A 15,779-nucleotide genomic window follows, 5' to 3' on the forward strand; every position below is an offset into this window, starting at 1 on the left:
CACTTTTAATTGAAAGGAGATTAAACGTTGGTTAGATTGCCCGAAGCTACTAAATAAAACGTGTTGTCCGCCCATTACAGGATTGTTCTCGTGTTCCCCCTGACGAGAACTCGCATCCCCCCGTTTGAAAACCGCAGAGAGAGACAGTCCTGGTTGAAGTTGCTGTGTCTGCTAACCGTATGCCAGGAGCTCCCTGTGTCCCCAGTTTCCACCCCACAAATCACAGACTCATAGACTATAAGGTCAGAAGGGACCATTATGATCATCTAGTCTGACCCCCTGCACAACGCAGGCCACAGAACCTCACCCACCCACTCCTGTAATAGACCATACCCTAAGACTGAGTTAACGAAGGCCTCAAATCATGATTTAAAGACTTCAAGGTACAGAGAATCCACCAGCAAGTGACCCGTGCCCCATGCTGCAGAGGAAGGTGAAAAACCCCCAGGGCCTTTGCCAATCTGCCCTGGGGGAAAATGCCTTCCTGACCCCAAATATGGCGATAGTTAAACCCTGAGCACGTGGGCAAGACTCACCAGCCAGACACCTGGAAAGAATTCTCTGGAGTAACTCAGAACCCGCCCATCTAACATCCCTTCACAGGCCATTGGGCATATTTACCACTAGTCATCTAAGATCAGTTAATTGCCAAACTAGGCTGTCCCATCATCCCGTCCCCTCCATAAACTTACTAAGCTCGGTCTTGAAGCCAGCTGGGTTTCTTGCCCCCACTGCGCCCCTTGGAAGGCTGTAGGGTTCTGCCCATGGATGCCTAGAACATCCCCTGAAATTCTGGAAGGGATCGGATGCAGCATTCAAAAGTTATTGCCTTGCGTCCAAACGGACCAAGGCGAAATGCCGTGGCGCTGAGTGTAGGGCCGGTAGATGGCTCCTGATTCGGCCGATCTGCTCTCTGAGCATTCAGTCCCATTGCTGGGGCTCCTGTCACCCTGCAAACACAGGCCCTGTCCCTTGAGTTGACGGCAGGGCTTGGCTAACTGGAGCGTGCTAACACTCACATCTTGCAACCAGTGGGGAAGGACCCAAGCCCCTGGGTGCGAGCAGGCCGATGTTGTGGCCAGCAGACGACAGCAGGGCAGAGACTAGCTGGTGTGTCTCCGGACCCTCCAGGATAGCCTGTGTGGCAGTGAAGGAATTTGAACTGAAGGGGTTTTAGAGCCTGATTTGCATTTGCACTGAGGCCCCTTTACGCCGCTCTGCAGAGCAATGCCACAGTGCCCTGAGCATGTCGCAAGGGCAGCCCTGAGTCACCACGGCTCCCAGTTTTCTCAGACACAGCAGGAAACCGTCCCAATTTCCCCCAGCGCAGAGTCTGTAACTGGATTCTGCTGGGCCAGAGTGGGGAAGATGCATCTTTTTGATTTCTGTCCCCTTTCTTCCCTTCCCATGATGCCCAGCTGCTGCAAAAGCCCCAGAAAACCTAGAGAAGAGATTGCCGGATTACTGCATGATTGCCAACTTTGTTTATCTGCTGACCACCAAAGGCTACCGCTTCAATGAGAGCTCTTTCCCCAACATCGCCTTCCAGAAAAAGGTTGGTATTTGGGCCAGATGGGGTCATGCCGTCAGCCAGGCTGTGCCAGGCAGCATCTGTCCATGTCTTTCATTGTTTGACATCCTGTGATGGGGGGAAGCCCTAGTCTAATGGGTTTTGCCAGGATCCCTGCAGGAAATGAGTTCCAGGAAAGACTTTTTGCAGGAGGAGGGATCCTGCCGGGTGCCCCGGTTGGACATTTGCTTTTAGCTGAAATGGGTCGTTAACTTTTGTGAGCTGGAGAAGAGGCATCAAAGGAGGAGAAATGGCCAGTGGGACATTGTGCTAGTTCTCTGAAGACTTCCTCTTGATGCACAGCTGTGCTGAGAAAGGCTGACAGAATATTAGGGACTTTTAGGAAAGGGATTGAAAATAAGACAGTAAATAAGATGCCCACGATATGAACCCAAGGTATGCCTACACCTTGAATGCTGTGTGCAGTTCCAGTCTCCTCATCTCAAAAAGGACATAGTGGAATTGGAAAAGGTTCAGAGAAGGGCAACCAAGATAATCAAGGACATGGAACAGCTTCCACATGAGGAGAGATTAAAAAGAGTAGGACCGTTCTTCTTAGAAAAGAGACGACTAAAGGGGGATATGGTAGAGGTCTATAAAGTGGTGAATGGTGAGGAGAAAGTGACTAGAGAAATGTTATCTGCCCTTTCCCACGATACAAAAACCAGGGGTCACCCGCTGAAATGAATAGGCAGTAGGTTTAATACAAACAAGAGGAGTTATCACACAACACACAGTTGACCTGGAGAATTCATTGCCATGGGATGGTGGGATGGCCAAAAGCATAACTAGGTTCCAAAAAGAACCAGATAAGTTCCTGGAGGATAGGTCCATCAATGGCTATTAGCCGAGATGGTCAGGGATGTAACCTCGTGCTCAGGATGTTCCGAAATCTCTGACTGCCAGAAGCTGGGACTGGGCGACGGGTGGATCGCTTCAGAATTGCTCTGTTCTGTACACTCCCCCTGAAGCTCTGAGATTGGCCATGGTCTGACCCAGTATGGCTGTTCTTATGTTCTTAAACACCTCCTTAGCCCCTGGGGGGGGACAGACCACACTGTACAGAACTTCACACGGCCTTTTCCACGGGGGAAAATAGCTACGGACTATGGAAAGGGTAAACTAGGCCTAGACTCCGGTCTCAGTTACTCTGCTGTAAATCAGGAATGGCACTACTGATATCATTGAAGTCACTCTGGATTTACACTGGTGTAAACAAGATCAGGATCTGGCCTGCCAAGCCCAGTTCCTCCGGAAACATAACGCAAGGGCGAAGCAAACAGGCAGCGCTGCCTACCTGGCTAGTGTCTTTTTAAAGTGGCGCTTTTTGGTACCCTGCACAGGAACTAGGGTACGAGCTCTTGGCCTTCATGGTGCCCCTGCCCGGGAGGTGGGAGGGTCCCAGAGCCCAGGCTGCAGCCCAAGCATCTACACCGCAGTTAAACAGCCCCTTTGCCTGAGCCCCGTGAGCCGAGTCAGCTGGGCTGGGCCAGCCGCGGGTGTGTCACTGCGGTGCAGACGTCCCCTGCTGAGCCGTCATTATTAACCAGGCTCTGAGCTGCTTGGTCTCGCTGCTTTCGCAGGCTGGGGACACTTCCATCGGCTGGGCCCTGGGCTACATGCTGAACCTCACCAACATGATCCCGGCGGACGAGGTGGGTTTCCGGAAGGGTGCGGACTACGGCTCCTGGGTTGTCCTCATCCTCCTCTTCGTGGCTGTGATCCTGACGGCACTGGTGACGGTGTTCTGCCTGCTCCAGTCCGGCAAGGAGCACCGCACCATGTAGGGCGGGGGCGAGAGACGTCAGGAGACGTGCGTGAGCTCCGCTGATCCTGCAGACGGCCCATCATCCTACCTACTTCAGATGTGACCATTTCCTGGAGGCCCCCATGTGTCCCCGGTACCCGTTGCTTTGTAATCCTGAGGGAAATCCGTCCTGTTGCCCTTGTTTCCTCCCTGATTGGAAGCTGGGGAAGTGGACGGAAGAGAACTGACACCCAGGGAGCTGCATGAGGAGCAAATGCAAATGGTTTCCTAGCATGCCCCCTTTGGGGCATCCTGGAGCAGCATCAGAACCTGGACACTCAGATCTGGGGTGTCCTCCTCTGCCTGCCACCAGACCGAGACCAGACACATTGTAAAACGGACAGCAGCAGCCTGAGGGTGGCTGGCTCTGTGCAAAGGAAGGGAGGTTTTGATACTCACATCCATCGGGGTGGGGTGGAGAGTATTACTTACCTAAGCTTCTCCAGAAGGTTTTTTCCCTGCAGTAGCTCGGCCGGGTGCCCTGTCCAGTCCCTTCCAGGAATTTCGTGACGTGAGGTCCTGGGTATTATCCTTGGGCCTGCACTATCTTCTCTGAGCAAGGGCCAGATCCCAGCACCCGGGAAATCTCTGGGAGTTCGGCCATTGATCCCAGTGGCGTTTGGCTTTCGCCCTGGGTCCAGGAAGCCCCTCCATCTAGACAGAGCAGCGCTGCCCAGGCGGGGTGACTTCCACTCTTAGCAGCACAACTCAGTGCCTTGCTGTTTTTGTTTGTTTTCAATATGCTGCTGCTCCCAACCTATCCCTCCTGCTGAGTGGGAAGTTTTCAGATTAAGGGTGGGGGCAGGCACCTGAGCTGGAGTGAGTGTAATTGAACGGGTGCCCTGTGTACCTTAGGGAGCAGCAGAAACCATCCACCTGGCGTGATGGAGAAAATTCTCAGGTTCCCGTGAGCAGCACTGAGACCTGAGATCTTCTCTGAGCTGCCAGCAGACACACCGGACCCAAACCCTCCACCCCCCAGTCTAATCAGCCTGGGGAGGAGATGGGGAGGATCTGTCTTTAGTCGCAGGGAAGATCAAACAGGGATTTTTGTGTTTTAATTCTCATCAAAAAAATAACAATGTAAACTCTCTAGAGGATTATAGATGGAAAGGCAAATAAATGTTGTTAAAGGGCAGCTACAACCTGAGACACCCCTAGGCTGGTGGAGACTCTATCCCCCCCGTTGAGCTCTTCCAAAACTTCCTGAGGCAAAGCTCAGAGCTGTGAACGGGTGGGATGGCACTCGGACGACAGGCAGCATCTGCAATACTTTACACCTTTGGTGAACAGTTTCAGTGGATCAGTTGATAGCGCCGCTTCTCTCTGGAGTTCTCAGAATATCGTGCGGCTTAGCTGATGCCCGGAGCTGGGACTTCTTTGGATATGTATGTATTTTATCAATCAAAAAGAGCATCTGAAGAGAAAGGAGGAAATTGCAGCTGATAAAACCCAGGGCAATATTTGAACGGGTTACTAAGTTTAAAAGAGAATTTGACACAGTCTTGACATTTATTAAGATGTAAAGATCAGATCGCTGCAGAGGAAGAGCCTATACTAAATATAATCGCACAGTGGTGAATTTATCACAAACTATAATCCCACTAATAAATGTATATCCTCAGTCTGTTCACTGAGCGGGTGATGTCAGTATGAAAACGGGGTGGATGTTATAGTTTGCAATCAATTTAAACAACAATGAAAGATATATTCCAATCAAACCGAGGGGACGGTGGTATAGGGACAATACACGCAACAGGAATTCTATGATTACTGTTTGGAAGTTTAGCCAGTTAGTTACAAAAAAATCAGTTTAAATCAAAATGGCTTTCCCAGCTACTTACCCTCCCCTCCCTCCATCCCCGAATATCCGCTGCTCATACTGCAGAGTGAACCTCATTCTCGGCATGAAACAGTTTAATGTTATTTCTAGTTTCTCTCACCATTCCCCAATAGCTGTAACAAAATGATACGAACTGCAGTCACCAGGGCAGGGTTCCTGAGTTCCTCTGTTGCTTTAGCTCACACAGAGATTAAAACAGTGACACTCCGTTGCTTTTAAAAAAAAATCACTTTCAGGTTCTGTCCCTTTTGCATCAGAAATTGTCACTTTTTTATAAGCACGTCCCAGGAAATCATTTTCCTGTAATTGCTCTGAACTTGGGTGCTTGCTCTCAAATAGCTTTATTCTGCTGAGCAGCACAGGGGCAGTTCAATCAACTTGACAGTGAACTCTTTAAGCAAGTTTTCTTCCTCACAACTTTTCAGTCACCAGCTGATTTGCCAGATTTTTATTCTTTCCATGGCTCACCCGGGCGCAGCCCCCCTTCCTGGTGAGGAGATGGAGTCATCCAACTGCGATCTGTTTAGCTGTCACCTTTTAGCAATCCAGTGAGACAAAAGGACAACTTGTGAGTTGACAGCTGGACCTTGGTTGTTCTGGGGCTTATTTTAGGGACACAATAGTTCTTTACTTTAAACCCCTGTGATAAAGTCAGGCCAGAGGACCTCAAAAGGGCATACCAGGGCCAGTATGTAACCCAAGAATGCCAAAAGCCCTTTTTCCTGCAAACAGAGGAGAGATGATTGCAGGGCAGTTAGAGACACCTGGACCCAATGAAGGGCTACTCCAGGTGTACTTAAACCCTGCCTCCCCCTCCCCTGCCCCCAGCAGGACTGGAGGAGTTGGTGGGTGGACATGAATGAAGCTGCTAGAAGGTGTGTGGCAGCTGGATGAGAAGCTTCCCCTGGGCTAGGAGATGGTGCTTCTCTGCAGCCTGAGGTACAAAGAGGGGGAAACCCTTGGCCCCAGCTGGCAGGAGGAGCCCTAGCAAGGTACCTCCCTGGGGATGACTGGTGACTGGTGACTCCCTGGTCCACTACAAGGGGCAAAAGTGTGGGACCCACTGGGGGGAGCTGGCTGTTTGCAACACCCCGTGTGGATTTTTCCCCTGGTTCTTGTTTTCTGAATGTGCTGTTCAGACACGATTGGATACCTGCTGGGAACACTCTAGTTTTATGGATACATTTTTTTTTTATTTAAACAAGCCTCTTGCTTTTCCTCAGGGTATCTGGCCAACCATTGCAATGGCATGCGTCCCCGTCAATGATTGTTCCCTCAGACAGTTCCTTGATGATATTTAGACTTGGTCCATCTCCAGCCTCTAACTGACTTTTACAAATCAGGGGGTGAAGCTTTGTAGGTGGCCCCCTCTGCAGAACAAACCCCACGCAGCGGGGCTGGTCGTGCGAAGAGAAGTGGCAAATGGGAGGCTTCTCTCTGTCCTATGGGAGCCAAAGTGGGGTGATTACTTGCCTCTTATAGAATCCATCAGTTTGCCTCTCTTCTGCTTATTAAAAGAAGATGGAAATGTCACGTTGTGTGTTTGGTTTGGCTTTTAAAAATCCGGGATCACCTTTGAACGAGCATCAGCCAGAAAGTTGTCAAGAGACCCGCTTCCTGCTGGGCGGCGCCACTGAGCCAACTAGGGGCAGTTAAGTATTTAACTGGTAATTCAGAGGACAGGGGCAAACTGACTTCATGAGTTACAGATGGGCTGTCACAAAGGTACCCAACGCCCCGGAGAGCCCACGCAGATGGCTGCGTCGGGGCCAGGGAAAGGAGCTCTGCGCGAAGGGTCACAGAATGGGTGAATGGATGGACGTGGCTGATGGCCTTGCCACGGGAGTAAATAGGGCTTTGCCGCTCCCAAGGAGGTGCCGTGAAGAGCTAAGCGGGCATCCATCACAAGAGGCTGCCCGGCGGGCAGGGCATGGGACCCTCCATATTCCCTCCCTTCTAGGCCATGTAGTGAACAGGCCCCTCTGCGTTGCCCTCGCAATGCGTGGCAGGCTTGCAGTTTAGCATTCAGACAGTAACTATAATCCAGCCGCCTTCAGGGCTCAGGAGGGAATTTCCCTCCCTCCAATGCACAACTGGCCAGATGCAGGCTGGGGTTATTTCCCCTTCCTCTGAAGCATCAGATGTTGGCAACAACCGGACGAGATGAGCCACTCCCCTGCGGTGGTACAGTGACTCCTCTACTCCTAGATGATCACATACTCGGGGTCACACTGGTGACCAGATGTGGGGGCAGGAAGGAATTTGCCACCAGGTCAGATTGGCAGGGACCTTGGTGGATTTTTTGCCTTCCTCTGCAGAGTGGAGCAGGGATCATGTGGGCATAATCACCTAAAGCAGTTCCCTGCTCTGGTAGGGGCCTCCGGCACCCCTCTGCTCTGTGCCAGGGGCACAGACATTTGGTCTCCTGAGTTTTGGAAAGGGGAGATATTTGGTTCAATAAACTCGATGTGGAGAGATTCAGCAGTGAGTTGTCCTTTCTCATTAGTGGTTTACAAAGTGCTGAATGAGGCTGGGGCGGGGGCTGTGTTAAAAAATAGCATGTGAGCATGTAATGAACTTATAGCATCATGCATGCGTGCAAGGGGGAGAAGAAAGGCTGCATGGCAAACCTTAATTCTAGCATGCCCCACCTTCTGAGGGCTTGACTTTGCAGAGTGTGTGTTCTTTCCAGGTTATTGTCACAGGGTGGCCGGTCCCTTTAAGGGAAGTCAAGGTCTCGTTTTCCCACCAGGCCAGATTTCTGTAAGGCAAATGAGCCCGTCTCAGCCCACCTGTAAGTAATGAACTGCCTAGATGGCTGGCTGGTGGCTTACTGGCTAATGAGCCCCTGGACCTGATCAACAGCTACCCTAGGTCAGTTGGAGAGGTACTCTGCGCTAGCTGCAGGAGACCCAGCCAGTGCGGAGCAGAGCTGCGCCCTGCGGGGAGGAGAGCTGCAGTCAGCCAGCAGGCCCTAGCTCAGGGAAGGAATCTCTAGGTCAAGATCGCCTAGCGGGTAAAGGGCCTGGATGAGGAACTGAGTCTTTGCTGCCTGGTGTATACTCTGGGTGGGGGCTCTTGCTTTTTGGTTTGCACTACCCATTAATAAATCAGACCCTCAGAAGAGGGTACTGGTCAATACAGACAACCCCAAGGGGGAAATGGAGGCAGGGCAGAGCCACAGCACCGTGCCTGCATGCAAGGGGATGTTGGGAGGATGGCATCTGCCTCTGCCAGTAGTTTTTAGACTGTGAAACTGAAATTGTGCCAACGGTTGTGTGGAAACTAATTTGACGGCGCAGTTTTCTCCTGCAGACAAGCCGTTCATTAAGGGCTGGTTATGCTCCACATTCCCTCCAAGTGTCAGACTCCCAAGGGGGGGTGGCTAGAGTTTCAAAAGTATCCCTCTGCTTGTCCTGGGGACCAGAGAACATGTTCGAAGTCTCCCTTTACTCGTACAACCCAGGGGCACAGTTCCGGAGCCCCATTCAAACACAGCGTGCTGGATTCTTGATGCAGCACGTAGCTGCAGGTGGAGTCCAGGAACCACCCATCCTTCTTCCCGCACTCCTCCTGCACATCTTCTATAGGCATCAAAATGGTCTGTGCCAGCTGCAGGGGCACTGTCAGAGCTGCCCAGGGGGAGGCAGCCGCAGGACAGGGATGGCAGGTTTAAGATGCACTGACTGGGTTCTGATACGAATGGCAGGTGAATGCTACTGTGTCGTTTTTCTTCTAACAGGCCCTGTGCTCTCATGGGCTTTCCTCTTCCCCCCTCTCTGGTTGGCGTTTGCAAGAAAAGGGGAACCTGCAGGCGGGGCCAGCACCCGGCAAAGGGCAGGAGCAGCAGACAGCCCAGGTTCCTTGCCACTTGCCCCATGTGAATACCAGGTGGCTGGCCCTAGAAGGCAGGGGAGGAGACCCACCCACTTTTCACTTCAAGGCAGGGGGAGGAAGCAGCAGCATTAGCCCAGAGCTGCAGGGGTCTTTCTGCTCCCTCCTCTCCTGTGAAAATGGTATCGGCCAGGCCCCTCCGGTGTGAAATCTCCAGTGGGGAGGAGGAGATATGTCCCTGTCACAGGTGGCAGCTCTGCTTAGCTGCCCTTTTCCTAGAAGCAGGGGACTGGGGCATGGCAGAGCCTGACCAGACAAGCAGCTGGGCTAACCCCGTAGGGAGGCACCTCGCCTGGCCTGAGAACACTAGCCAGGACACAGTAAGAGGAGCCCATCAGCTAACAGCACGTTCCTGCGGTTGCAAAGCCAAGCACCCTAAAGTTAGGCCAGGCCAGAAGGAGGGTCCCCTCGCCCCCGTGAGCAGGCATGACGATGCAGTCTTTAATTACCTGATCTCGTGCTATTTTTTCCACAGGACCCCTGCCCCGTTCAGTGTGCCTGGCGCTCACGTAATGCTCGTATTCCCCCTTGTTCACCGCCCCAGGCCTTATTTCCTGCACTGTTCAGAACTAGCCAGCCATTGCCACAGACAATGTTACTTATGGCTTTTCCTAACAGCCCAGCGCTTGCTGTTGCAACCTTAACGTTCTCTTCACAGAGGTCGTGTGTGATATATTGCTGCAGGGTTCAGGTGGGGGGCAGATGGCCCCCGATACAGACCCAGCACTCCTCCTAGTGCGGCAGTCAGGATGGGGGCAGGGGTGTCCTCTCCTCGGGTGTGAGAGCGTCGGGGCTATTGATGTTACTGGCCATTCCCTGTGAGCACTGCGGACAGAACAGACGTCCAGGGCAGGGACAGGCCCAGCAGTGGTACTGGGATCCCCCAGCCCACTCTGGGGGATACCCCCATCCTGAGCCATTTACATCAGCCTTTCCCCCACAGTAGCCCTCCAATGATTTCACATTCTCTCCCGTCTCCCCCGTCTCTGTAAGTGACCCTGGCCACCACTAATCTTTGTCCAAAATGTCCATTTTTAGCTCTATTTTTATTACTATTCCAACCTTTGCTGCTCTCACAAAGTCCGTCTGGGGGCTCAGCGTCCCCCACCTCCACCCCACCCTAGATCCTTCCATGCCCTTCCCCGAGCCTCAGTAATAGGCGGTGGAGGAGATCCTCCTTGCTCCCCAGGCGTTGCCATGTGGCTCTAGCCCCATCACAGCGTACGCGTGGTAAAGGCGGTGGGATGGAGCTGCAGAGGGGTCCAGCCGAGTTGTTCAAGGCTCCCTCCTCCTGCGCTCTCCCAGCTACTCTATGACGTCTCCGTATTTGTTCCTCCTCGCTTCTGCCTTCTCAGTGCGATCTGGACTGTGGAGATTTTCTGCAACAGAGGAGAGAAAACTATTTAGAACTCAAACCGGCCAGAAACATTGCTAAAAACAACCACCCTCTCCCCACCTGTGACTTCCAATAAGTGTGAGCCGGTGAGACAGCAAACCAAACACTCAGGATCTCAAGGGGAGACACACCTGAACTCAGCAGTCAAGGGGAAGCCATCAGGGTGTGTTTCCCCCATGCTCCTGGCTATCACAGCATCGCCTTACAAGGTGATGATTCCAAGACCAAGAATACTAATGCGGGGGTGGGGAATATTTCTCAGCCCATTGCGTCCCATGGCCCCATCCTTCTCCGGTGACTAAGAACCCTTTGCACACTTCCTGTGGAGCTTCAGGGAAGGCACTAGGAATTCACCTGAAATCAGAACCAAACCATCTCTCCCCCCCTGAACGACACAGCCACTGACCTGGGTGAGAGCCCGTTCAGACACTCATGGATGTGTCGAAAGCGTGACAAATACATGGGCAAAGCTGCAAGGTCCTCTGGCAGCTGTTGCACTGTACTGGCTGCATGAGTGTGACCGCCTCAAGGGTGGTGCTCTCTAGTGGTTGCTCCACAGAGAGGATAAAAGACCAAGCACTGCTGCTGCTGAGGGGAAATCCTCCTTTAGCACCAGAGACCTGGGTTTTTCAGCTGAAGGTCTGGAATTCCAGCCCAGCTCTCTGGCTGGGTGGGATTTATATAGTGGTTTTTGCCAAGGAAAGAAAACCACCCCCTTCTGGTTAAATGACAAAGCAGAAGATGTTCCTGGAGCCAAGGAAGGATCCTTCTGCAATGGAGATGCAGCTCAAGTGAAACCAGCACCAAGAGCAGCAAGTGAAACGTCCGGGAATGCTGCCTGGGCAGTGAATTCTTCTCACCGTTGGCTGCTCCCTGCGGGGACTGCCCTTTCTCCAGGTAGATCCACAGGTTGGAACACTTCTGGGTCTCTCTCCTGGTCACTGCGTAGCTGGCGATTGAACCTGCACCTAAAAGCACCAAGAGGCCGGGAGGTTTCCAAGGCCAGCAGGTGGGGTCCTGCTATCTGCAAAGAACAACTGGGGCTGTGTGGAAAGAGCTGGCAGGTTTCTGAGCCGCCTTTCACTCGTTGCTCAATTCCGATCTCACTTGGACTCGTGTGAATCAGGAGTGAGTCCCTGGAAGTTCACTGGTGCCACTGCGAAGATGCTCACCGGTGGGGAGCTGGGGGAGCAAGCGCCAGGGGCCTGAGTCAATCTGAGTACTTGAAAGGGAAGCAGGGATTTAAATATATCACAGAGAAATGGACAGGGCCTCTCCCCAGGTGGGAGTGAGGGTCCTTCTTCTCTGGCAAGAAAGAGCTGAGCATCCTGTTCCCAGCTCTTGTGAACTGCAGGACCTTGGACTGCTCAGGTGTAACCATTATAGGTCTGATGCTGCATGCTCACCCCCGGCCATGGGACATCTCTGGAGGGGGGCTCAGTGAGGGGCTGAGCGCGCACGGAGTACTGACCTACAGACAGCAGCACGCTCCATTGCAGGGGATAGGGCAGCTTCTTCTTGATCATCTGAAGGAGGAGGAAAGCTGCTCCCGTGCCTGTTAACACGAGACACACGTGAGTGCAGTGCAGTCACTGGAGCTGACTTTTCTGGGGCAGCTTGTGCACTCCTCAGGGCAGGGCAAGGCAGCCTCCTCCCTCCTCCCCACCCGACCTCGCCGTCTGGAAGTCGCCTGGTAGCAGCACTGCAATCTAACTAATCTATGGCAATAACAGTGCCTTCCAGCCAGGGACCCCAAGGCACAGAACAAGCATCGCTGACCATAGATACAGGGATCCCTTCAGCCCACTCTGGAATGCAGCCAGCTCGAGGGCAACAGTTGAGGACAGGAAGTGAAGAATGCCACAGCCCACTGCAGCTGCAGGAGAATTCCCGGGGGGCCAGGATGCAATAACGCAGCTGAAAGTGGCCAGGTTAATTCCCTGACTCCTGCAAAAGTCCCCCAGGCCGGGAGCTGGTTGCACACAGATGAGAGCTTGACTTCGTGTCTCAGCCAAAAGCCGGCAGCCCGGAGTGCCAGGCTGGGGCACTGGGTGAGTAGTGCCACCAGCAGAATCACTCCCTGCTGTGCCTGGCCTCTCCCAGGGAGGACTCCCCTCCACGTACCGACGGCCCCCAGCCTGCTTCGCCCGTAGCGCTAAGGAGAGCATGAGATGAAGCGCAATGGCTGCAGCGCTGGGCCCCTGCAGGAGTTGTGCACTGTCACGCTGAGCGGCTGGGCTTTCAACGGGTCCCTCCTGCAGCTCCAGTTAAACCCAGCGAAGCTCTGCAGCGTGGGAGCAGCCCTTCACGGAGAGGAAGAGGCCCAGAGCTTTGGGTCACAGCCCACTGCTCCCACCCATCCATTGCTGGCAGCTGGATGAGCCGGCGGGAGGGGTGGGGGGGGCAATGCAAATGGGCAGCCTGACTGCCAAAGAGTTGTGGGGAGATGGCTCTGTTAGTGCCCCAGATCCTCAGCCTGGCCCCGGGATGTCCAGTGGCTCTGAAGGGGTCTGCCGGGAGAGGAGCAGCACCCACCTGTGATGAAGGTCCCGATGCCCTTCATGAACGCTTGGGACTGGCACGCAGCATACTCCTGCAGCCCCTGCAACAGCGGCAATGGAAGCGGGGTGGGGGCAGCAGAGGCGAGGGTGAGAAACCAGCATAACCGAGGAACCCTGGGCTCGTGTCTCCTCCCTGGCTGTGCACCAACCCACTTCTCCGTGGGTCCCCTTGGAGTGCCCCCCGCAACGCCCAGGTCCTTCTCCGAGCGGCTCCAGCGCCTTTGACCCCCAGCAACCTGCCGGAGGAGCTAACCTGGCCCTCCCGCCCTGCATCAGCGCCCCAGGGGCACCTGCCAGCTCCTCACTCCTCTGCTGTCCCAGCTAACCTCCTTCCTTCACCTCCTGCCAGGTGCAGAGTCTGCCCCGCTCGGGGGCATAGGTCGCTGTTAAAGAAAGGACCCCGGTGCCCACGGGCCACGGGCCCCTGCTTCGCTCTCTGCTGGTCCTGCTCCCCGGCCGGGCCCAGGGCCGTGTGAAAGGCCAGCCGGAGTCTGGGGCTGCAGGGGCGTGGAAGGGCCCGGCCAGGGCCGGAGGCTGCGTACAGCGCCGAGCCGCTCCCCGCTCTGTGCGCCGGGGGCTCCCGTGCGCCTGGCCCGCTGCCGGCCTGGCCCCAGGGGTCCTGGCCCCGCCTCCCCGCCCACCAGCCCCGGCGATGGGCGGCGTCTCCGCAGCGAGCCCCGGGCGGCCGCGGGGACCGTGCGCCCTGCCCCGCCGGAGCCCCGAGGGCCGGGGCTGAGCCCTGCCTCCCTCCCCGCTGCCCGGCGCCACCCACCGGATGCTTCGCAGCCACCGCGTCCTCCACCCGGGACAGCCCCAGGTTCACCATGGCCCCACCGAGCGCCGCCGCCGCTGCCTCCCAGCGCGCCCCGCCCGGCCAAGGCTCCGCCTGCCAGCCCGGCCCTTCCTGCTTCCTCCGTCCTCCCCGGCGCACAGCACCGTCTGCCGGGCTGGCTGCCCGGGCCGCCGCTCTGCCGGGCCGCAGCTCGCCCAGGGCCGTCCTCAGCCCCGCTCGGGACTGGCTCCAGCCGTGCCCCGGCGCAGCGTGTGTGGGTGCCTGCGTGTGTGTGTGTGTCTGCTGCACGTGTGTGCGTGCCTGGGTCTGTCTGCACGTGTGTGGGCTGGGTGTGCTCGTGTGTCTGCGTGGGCCGGTGCATGTATTTGTGTGTGTGTGTCTGCACGTGGGTGTGGGTTGTATGCACAGGGGGGTGCAGGGGTGCATAGGCTGCTGGCCTGCTCGTTGTGGCGCGTGTCTGTAAGGCCTCAGTTGCAACCACCCACTGTCCTCCTCTAGACGGGGGCCTTTGTGGGAGCTGTGTGTGGATGTGTGTTGCTGGTATACATTTGGCACGCTCTGTGGGTGAATGTGTATGTGTGAATGGGTGTGTGTGTGTGTGTGTTTTGTGTACGCCTGTTTTTGCCCTGTAGTGTTGAACATCTTTGCATGGCGCCTGCCCCGTGCTGTGGATGTGTAAGATGTCTGCTGCCAGTGAGTGAGTGTGCATTGCATGTGCAGGGCACGCAAAGCCCCCAAGTACAAGGTCTTGGGCCGGGGGGATGTGTATGTGGACCCCCTAGTCCATAAGGGTGTGAATGTATCACCTGGTGCGATGCACTCTCTGCTGGGGTGGGGGGCGCCTCTACTGGACCGTGTGTGTTGTCTGCAGTTGTTTGCTGCTGAATCTGTCTGTGGCCTCCTCTGCTGCACGCAGGTGGCATGACAAAGTGTGCCTCGTTCTTGTTCGTTGTAGTCCTGAAGCTACCCCCATTCCACACACACGCGGTGCCTCCCGCTCTGCACTTGCACAACAGCAAATTATTTCCTGCAGCTAGAATGGGGAGAGCCAGGCACGTGCCAAGGTGCAAATCCCAGCGTTTTCCGTCCCTCAGTGGGGTCCCACTCTGGACTGGGACTTTGTCTCGTGGGGGGGAGGGAGGCATGGTCTGGGCCTCTGCTTCTGTGACTGGGATGCTTGTGTCAGCTGACGTGGGGGGGGGCACCCTCAATTGCTGAGCGGGCATATTTGGTGAAGCTTTGTGTGGCCCCCTCTCGCACGCACGATGTGTGTGTGCATGCGTGTGAGTGTGCTGGGGAAGGTGTTGCACCCGCTGCTGGGGAATGAGTTTGAAGGGCAGCCTCCCTTGGGTGGTTTGTGTCCAGGAAACATCCCGGTCCTGACGGCAGCAGAGATGGTTTATTCCAAAGCTATTTAGCTCTGTGTAAGGGACTGCTAGTGCCTCACCGAACCTGAGCCGGTCTTTTTGGTTGGCATCTCTTGAGGACGGACACAGCCCCCAGGGCCTGTGGGGAGAGGCTGACACACTAGATCAGCCTGATTGACTGGGTGGACAGGCCAGTGAAGGAGCCAAGAGGGTGCTCTCCCCCCGCGTGAGCTGGAGCTGCCTGCCTGTGCTGGGCAGAGAGCCAACCAGCAGGGCCAAGCTAAGGGGGAAAAAGCAGCCAGCGGCTGGGGGGCCGGAGAAGCCAGGCCAGGGAGCCGAGCTGGGGCTGGGGCTGGAGCTGGGTGCAGAAGGCCAGAGAAGAAGCCCAGGGAGCTGAGCTGACCCACAGCAGCAGAACCAGAGGGGCCGAGGAGTGTCCCAGAGAGCGTCTCAGCCGAGCTGAGCCACACTGAGGTAGGCTGGACTCGGGGGGATCGTGACCTCGACGGGAGCTGACTGGGGAGTTGGGGGGCATCTGGGGGCGTGTG

The 15,779-nt window shown here is 55.3% G+C and overlaps 2 protein-coding genes across 3 annotated transcripts in view; one reads left to right on the plus strand and one right to left on the minus strand.

The window, feature by feature from the left end:
• Positions 1-7,565, plus strand: part of ENTPD2 (ectonucleoside triphosphate diphosphohydrolase 2) — a 35,895-nt gene extending 28,330 nt beyond the window's left edge. Inside the window, exons 8-10 of one of the 2 annotated variants that reach the window (XM_067561467.1) lie at positions 1,419-1,555; positions 3,154-6,159; positions 6,444-7,565. In XM_067561467.1, coding sequence (XP_067417568.1) covers positions 1,419-1,555; positions 3,154-3,357 — 341 coding nt within the window. In that variant the 3' untranslated portion in view covers positions 3,358-6,159; positions 6,444-7,565. Of the gene's footprint in view, positions 1-80; positions 226-1,418; positions 1,556-3,153; positions 6,160-6,443 lie in introns of those variants that run through there. The other variant, XM_067561466.1, reaches the window with a different exon arrangement.
• A 1,679-nt stretch (positions 7,566-9,244) lies between these two features.
• Positions 9,245-14,023, minus strand: TMEM141 (transmembrane protein 141). Its single transcript, XM_067561482.1, has 5 exons — positions 13,844-14,023; positions 13,046-13,112; positions 11,982-12,065; positions 11,371-11,478; positions 9,245-10,493 (listed from the first exon to the last, which is right to left on the minus strand). Exons 1-5 carry the CDS (start codon positions 13,895-13,897, stop codon positions 10,420-10,422), a joined length of 387 nt encoding a protein of 128 aa, XP_067417583.1. The 5' UTR covers positions 13,898-14,023; the 3' UTR covers positions 9,245-10,419.
• Positions 14,024-15,779: the final 1,756 nt, after the last annotated feature.

The sequence above is a fragment of the Emydura macquarii genome, unplaced genomic scaffold, assembly GCF_026122565.2.
Source record: "Emydura macquarii macquarii isolate MOO-44397 ecotype Brisbane River unplaced genomic scaffold, CSIRO-AGI_Emac_v2 contig_2417, whole genome shotgun sequence".
NCBI classification, from domain to species: Eukaryota; Metazoa; Chordata; order Testudines; family Chelidae; genus Emydura; species Emydura macquarii.

Coding starts and splice junctions, on each gene's coding strand:
- TMEM141 (XM_067561482.1), bottom strand. CDS start 13,897: ATGGTGAACCTGGGGCTGTCCCGGGTGGAGGACGCGGTGGCTGCGAAG. Junction 13,113..13,843: donor CGGTGGCTGCGAAGCATCCG/GTGGGTGGCGCC, acceptor CCGCTGTTGCAG/GGGCTGCAGGAGTATGCTGC. Junction 10,494..11,370: donor CCCGCAGGGAGCAGCCAACG/GTGAGAAGAATT, acceptor CCTCTGTTGCAG/AAAATCTCCACAGTCCAGAT.